Source organism: Polyodon spathula, chromosome 13 (genome assembly GCF_017654505.1).
Source record: "Polyodon spathula isolate WHYD16114869_AA chromosome 13, ASM1765450v1, whole genome shotgun sequence".
NCBI classification, from domain to species: Eukaryota; Metazoa; Chordata; class Actinopteri; order Acipenseriformes; family Polyodontidae; genus Polyodon; species Polyodon spathula.
The window spans coordinates 29,521,429-29,528,326 of NC_054546.1; the positions used below are offsets into that span (position 1 = coordinate 29,521,429).

A 6,898-nucleotide genomic window follows, 5' to 3' on the forward strand; every position below is an offset into this window, starting at 1 on the left:
ATATTTAATGTAGTTGTAAATACTACATGGACCGTCAAGTAATGTATATATATATATATAATATATATATATATATATATATATATATATATATATATTACACACACAGTGCTTGAAAAGTCACATTTGGCAACAAATAGCTAACCAACAGCAATGCTGACGGCTCATGCTTTTCTTACTGTCTCTGATATAAAAATAATCCCATGATTTATCAAAATATAATTTGAAATAACCCCACCCATATATATTATACAGTTCTTCCTGGATATCTCACTATCTTAAAGAATAAAAAAATAAGGAAATATTGGCGATTAGATAAACCAAGATTCCCGGACTCCCTACTGTTATGGAATCCATATTAGGTGTACATATTCCCATGACCATTGCATATTTATTTTCCTATTTTAGTTTCCATATATTCATTCTTCTTGCTCGTCTTGAATTTCGTTGCATTATATCCTCGTGTGCTGCAAAGCAAATAGGAGAAGAATGGTTAGAGAAACCAAGCAGTAGAGAATTGTTTTTTTTATTTTACAGATTTTTCTACACACATTTTATAATAGAGGGGCTAGCCACAGTTTACAAATATAAGCTGTATCTATTGAATACATCAAGATCTTACAAGCATATGCAACATTATTTATGCTTAACGTGCAGATTTTTTTTTTTAAGAAGGAAGCAGCAGGGTGCAATTTGTATAAAGTTAGCAAAAATAATTTATATTTAGCAGAATGATGTGTTAATAGTGCTGAGACAAATATCAGAATATGTGCTTGACATGTATTCAGAAAAATTACTATATACATATTTGTTCTTGTAACAACAGTTCAGAAATATTGATGGCCTGGAATTAGTTGTCTTTACGGTCCTCTCTTTAGTTTTGCAGTGTTGAAACGCTGACAGTCATTTTCTTACCGGTAACACTAAGGAGCTGATGTCAATATATTTGTGGGAGTTCGGACTGAAGGACCTCCTCGCCCTGCTGAATATACCAGTTTTCCAAAGCTGAGAAATATAAAAGGGAAGGAATTAAATTAAATATCATTAAAAAAGCTAAATTCACTGAACGTGTTTGTTACTTTGTAAAAGATGAGCAGAACACACAGCAAAACAAAACCAAGACAACTTTTTTTTGGTCTCTTCAATATTTCATGCATGAAAGGGTTAACTTTAAATTTGCAACCATGGTACAGGGTATACGTTTAGGCATATGTGATCTCAAAAAAACAAAAATCTGCAGTACAGCTATAATACATTGTAATGTTTATAGGGTATTAATGTTATTATACTACTGGCATTCACAATACAGTATTTTTTTTTTTTTTTTTATATATATATTTTTTTTTTCTCTCTGCTTACCAATGCAATGACTACTAGGAGAACCAAAAGTGCCACACTGCAGAACACAATGATGATGATGGCAAATGGAGGGAAGGAATCCTGAGAGCCAGCTGAAAAAGCATTAAAAACATGTAGACTTCAGATCTTATGATGCCCTCTGCTCCAGAAAGCTTGTGTCTATGGCATGCCATTATAATACCCTGAGGAAACCTATGACAAGCCACTGAAAGACAACAACAGTACTAGCAATGTCTGGAATTGGAACATTTCCAGGATTTGGGAAACAAAAAAATGAATGGTCAAAAAAACATGTATGTGCAATTTTATCAGATCGCCATGTTTACTGTATGGCAGTGGGCTACCCTAATTAATCAGTTCACACCATAATGATAACATGAACCAGCATACCGCTTTGTGACAGTGGAATGAGCTGAAGTGATAACACAAACTAGCATACCGCTTTGTGACAGTGGAATGAGCTGAAACGATAACATGAACTAGCATACCGCTTTGTGACACTGGAATGAGCTGTAGGCCGGTTGCCTCAATAGCAGAGTACCCGTTGCGAATCTCTTCTGCCACGCTGCTGTTGGTAGTCGTACCCGGTAAGAAGGTCACCTCCGTTGAGCAAATGATCGACCCTTTGCTGTTGGGGAGGGGGTGAGACCACCCATAACTTTAATCTTCAGTGATGTTACAAATGTTTCAACAATACTCTCTTTTACCGCGTTCCAATGGTCATTTGAAACATGCATTCAGGTAGTCTACCTTCTAATTTAAATGGGTAAGTACAGTAGCTTCAAATGCCATTTTATTTACTTTTGTTTTTATTTGTTTCCTCAACCGTTGTGTGAGGTTTACAATCATCCAGAGTAATTTAGACATTTCTTGCTCCAGTATATCATTTTAATTATTGTTCTGAATCTAGCTGATGTACCTAAAAATTATCTAAAGGAGCCAGCATCACATGGTAGATCTTCCCCCATATCATTGCTTCTCTGGATAAACTACCATATGGTGGCTCTTCCCCCTTCCCCCAGCTGATAAGCTGAACATCAGTGTGTGTGTTTGTGTGTGTGTCCCTTTACACACAACAGCAAAGTACAACAAAGTACTGTACATGCGATTATGTATATAAACATCTTGATTCATTTTAAGAATCTAGGTTTTCAAAATTCAAAAACATTCTACCCTTAATTTAAATGTGGGAGCAGATTTGCCGTGACTGCTAATTATGGTAGTTATCCAGGGAGAAGTGACATGGGGGAAGATTTACCATGTGACACTGGCAACTACAGATGGAGTCTTCAGTCTCAAATCATTCCAAATGGATTTTGATATGTCTGGGCAATATAACTAATCAAACATCATTAATAAATTAATTGTGTAGATAATAGGTAATAAAAATAAATTACATTTGATGCTGTTTCTCCTTTAAGCACAATCACAGATACATATAGGCATAAATATAGATATAGAATTAGGGGAGTAGCTCCTTTCTGCCTTTCCCAACCCTACATAACAATATTCTTACCTCAGTTTTGGTACATACACTTCTGTGAAGCCGTTCTTGTTTGTAAAGAGCGTTTGTATCTGTGGATTTGATTAACAGGTTTTTGGTCATAAACGTGTTCACTACAGTTTTATTTTTCCTGATTAAGAATTAACAACTGGAAATGGATCACAAACACCCACACCCACCCACACTACAACTTCCAAAGAGCTCATTGTAAATGAAGTTCTCCTTTTTAATTGTTTTAATTTATTTTAGTTTAAGTGTGGCATATACAAGCTACAAGTTCTGTTCAGGTTGTCCTATTCTGCAAAGGAGTCCAGCTACTCACTGCGTTTGCAACTCGTTCACTGAAGTTTTTAAACTGTACTGAAGATCTGTTCGAGAGTTGTGGTGTGAACTCATAGTTGATTATTCTTAAGCTATATGGGAACACATCAAATTTAGCTGGTATGTCTGTTGGAAGTAGAAAAAAAAAACATTTAAAGATACAAATTCTTGCAACACACAATGCGTTTAGAATTTGAAACAACATGCTTCAAAGAGGCAGAAAACCTACCATTGACTTCAAGTGTGTATTTCACATAGATAAAAGGCCTTGTGCTTGCAAGGATGGTGTTCGTTATATTTCCTGAGGGCACAATATTGGTTGTGTCAAATTCATATTCAAGTTTGGCCTGAATCCATCCATCAGAGTTTCTGTGAAAAAACAGGACAAATGTTGATAAATGTTAATTAATTATTGTAGCAAGTCAAAGGTTTCATTTTCTTTCATCTACTATGCCCTTGAACAAACAAATATATCATATGGCTGTTCCTTTGTACATCATCTAAAGTGCCAATGCAACACTACATTATCCCAAAGGGTTAGACCCCTCTTTGTTGACAGCTTCCACCTTCTTGTCCCATCTAAATCCTTTTTGTCACTGAACAAAGACAAGCATGCGCTTGCAACTTCTTGCGAAAGTGAGTGTGATGGATGACTCGTACAAGCTCTTTTGTTGTTCAGAAAGCCAAAGGGCTGTATTTATTCTTGTATGTATGTAAGTAAAAAAAATTATTCAAAAAGAACAAAAAAAACATAAAGGCTTTATAAACCAGTTGGACAAGTTAAGCACCAGGTAGGGGTGAATAACAGAATAGTTACTTTGCGGTTATAGAAAGAATGTTAACAAACAAGTAATGATCAAGTTCTCAGAGATATGGGATCTTACCCAAAGGGCTTGCTATTCAGCCCTTTGTTAAAACATCAAAACCTGTGTAGAATACAAGCATTGACATTAAAGCATGTGAGAAATGTTTAACTGGCTAATTGTGGAGGATAAAATTAGTAGAACAGTGGGGAATACAGTAAGTAAAATCAATGTAAGAGGTGGCTCCCCTGCCTGCTATTTGTTTGTTTGTGTAATGTATCTCTGTAATGTATCTGCTGAGCTGTAAAATGATATTTTATGCTGTCAGTTTACATGGTTAAGGCAATAATGTCAATTTCAGTTCAAGTAACACATTATCACTGGAGACTGTTGCTTTGCTTTTATAACTGAAAAACCCTGTAAGCTTTTAACAAATCTCATGTGATAAAATTAACTATAAACTATACTTGAACCATATTTCATTATTCACTTACCTAAAGCTGATGGACGGACCTTTTGAAGTGTTAGTGTAATATTTCTTTAAGACCGGTTCAATCTAAAGTAAAAGGAAATGACCAATTAGGATTACAATCACATAGCTTTAGTTTTTGTACAAGAAGTGACATCAGAATGGAACATTTTGAAATGCTAAAGGGGTCTAGATGAGTTCAAATGTATAGGGGCTACTGCTACCAGTGCAAGACCACCATCTGACATTTCTTGGTATTCTGTCACATGCCTGTAGCTATGCAGAAAGAACAAGCATACTTTGTAATTTAGGTAGGAGTTTTCTACAATCTACAATGCATTGGGTGTATACAGGGTTCAGAGTTGGTAATGGGCTGGGCCAAATCAGACATGAACTGGGCCAACCTGAAGTGGCAATACTAGACCAGGCCCACTTCTGAATGGGCCGTCTTATAAACTTTTTTTTTTTTGGATCACAACAGAACAGGAAATGAAGGTCTTACCCAACCATTTATCTGAGCATATCGTTCTTTGTATGCTGAGGATGTGGTCTCTGTCAGTCCATATTCAAAACCATCGGTGATGAGGAATTGTACAGTCACTTTGAGTGGTGCCAGCAAGTCCACTGTTATGTCTGTAAGTTGAAAAATAAACACAGTTAGACAACAAGTACAAAAAAAATAGTTCCTGCCCCTGATCTGAGGCTGTGTTGTGTGTATACTGATGCTGGAGACACGTTTATCAATCTTCTTTCAAAGACAATAGAATCAATATAGCAACAAGGAATGGTGGTCTTCTGAAAACAATAATCAAGTTTCTAGTGGAAGAGACAGTGGGACAAATATTTCACTGCTTTAATATGGCAACAGTGCATACTTTTAAATAAAGTAATTTTCACTCAGTTAAAAGAAAACCTGGGGGTTTGATTGAATTGCTCTGTAAGATGTAAAGTGGCGCTATAATGTTATTCAACTGAATCCAGAAATGCTGCCTACTTTGAGTGGAGTGGGAAAACATATGTGTTTACTTACTATTAGACTTAATGCTTCCAAAATCCACAATTAGGTTACCAAAGCCATTCTCCTTCACATCCGTATAGAAAGTTCGCACAATATCAGAATTGGATGGATTGGACTGATTCTTAAAATAAATTTCTGCATCTACAATGATGTTTGGGTCTTGCCTTGAAGAGGAGGAAGGCCTTTATGGAAAAAAAAAAAAACATACAAATGAAAACAATTAATACAAATGGATTTGTAACACACTGTACACAACCACACAATTATGTAGACAAGTACAGTAGTAATTGCACTTCAGTTTTATGAGTGTAACTTTAAAATTGAACAGTATATTTAAAATGTTATGGAAAGGTAGGAAACAATACCCTCAGAGATGTATTTGGGTATCGCAGGACATATTTTGAAAATGCTTACTGTACTTCAGTCCTTTGTTACATTAAAAAAAAAAAAAAAATAATAATAATAATAAAAAAAATAATTGAATAGCATTTCACCATAAGAATTCCTCTGTAATAGCAGAATTTGTAAACAGTACAATGTACCTGAAGGAACCTGCAGTTGTAAGCCTGGAGCTATATAGCTGTTGTGTATCCAGTGAAACTCACACACTCTCTTCTGTGCAATGATACTTTACTGCAACAACTGGTAATGCTAACTTAACATATACATTCTCTGCTATAAAGCCAGCTTTGTTCAACTAGTCAGCTAACGTCATGAGATTCTTAACATTTCTGTGTCAAACACGATGTTTGAGTCTTGCCTTGAAGTGGAAGACCTTTAAGGAAAAACGAACTACCGTTCCTACAATGCACTGGACTTGTAGACCTATGCACCACGTTACTGGATTCTCAGCTAATGCACTATCCTTGCACTCCATCACACTACTATGTCACGTGTTATATTATAGATATAACTTGTTGTAATCCTAACGTGTTTCATCCTAGTTCATATTGTATTTTAGTAGTATTAGTTGCATTTACTGTAAACTACACTATTTAAATATTAAGCTTGCACTGTACCCTTTACTGCTGTGTAACACCCGTAAGTCTCCTTGGATAAAGGCATCTGCCAAATAAATACATAATACAATAAAAATAATAATAATAATATAACCTTGGTTAAGTACACTGCACGTGCACACCAGTCACTCAATAACTAAGAAGCAATTAGTAGAGTGTGCTACTTGCACAGTGCAGGGGCAGAGCGATGCCAGCTGTTCTGTTTTTGTGCCTAGCTAGGCTGCAATACAACAACAGTAACGCAGGAAATGATGACAATATTTCTTACCAGAACCCATTGATCTTGACTTTGTCAAAAGTATCAGGATACATTTTTTTAAAAATGCCGGTAAGCTGAGAAAGGGGAGATAATTCTAGTTGTTATTTCCATTAATAATATTAATATACACAAAAAATTCAATAATT

General features: G+C 35.5%; 1 protein-coding gene across 1 annotated transcript in view; it reads right to left on the reverse strand.

The window, feature by feature from the left end:
- Positions 1 to 112: 112 nt before the first annotated feature.
- Positions 113 to 6,898, reverse strand: part of LOC121325304 — a 9,304-nt gene continuing 2,518 nt past the window's right edge. Inside the window, exons 4-13 of the mRNA XM_041267739.1 lie at positions 5,487 to 5,656; positions 4,959 to 5,089; positions 4,482 to 4,543; positions 3,414 to 3,553; positions 3,186 to 3,310; positions 2,876 to 2,934; positions 1,848 to 1,987; positions 1,360 to 1,451; positions 916 to 1,005; positions 113 to 467 (exon numbers count right to left, since the gene is read on the reverse strand). Coding sequence (XP_041123673.1) covers positions 453 to 467; positions 916 to 1,005; positions 1,360 to 1,451; positions 1,848 to 1,987; positions 2,876 to 2,934; positions 3,186 to 3,310; positions 3,414 to 3,553; positions 4,482 to 4,543; positions 4,959 to 5,089; positions 5,487 to 5,656 — 1,024 coding nt within the window. The 3' untranslated portion in view covers positions 113 to 452. The remainder of the gene's footprint in view (positions 468 to 915; positions 1,006 to 1,359; positions 1,452 to 1,847; positions 1,988 to 2,875; positions 2,935 to 3,185; positions 3,311 to 3,413; positions 3,554 to 4,481; positions 4,544 to 4,958; positions 5,090 to 5,486; positions 5,657 to 6,898) is intronic.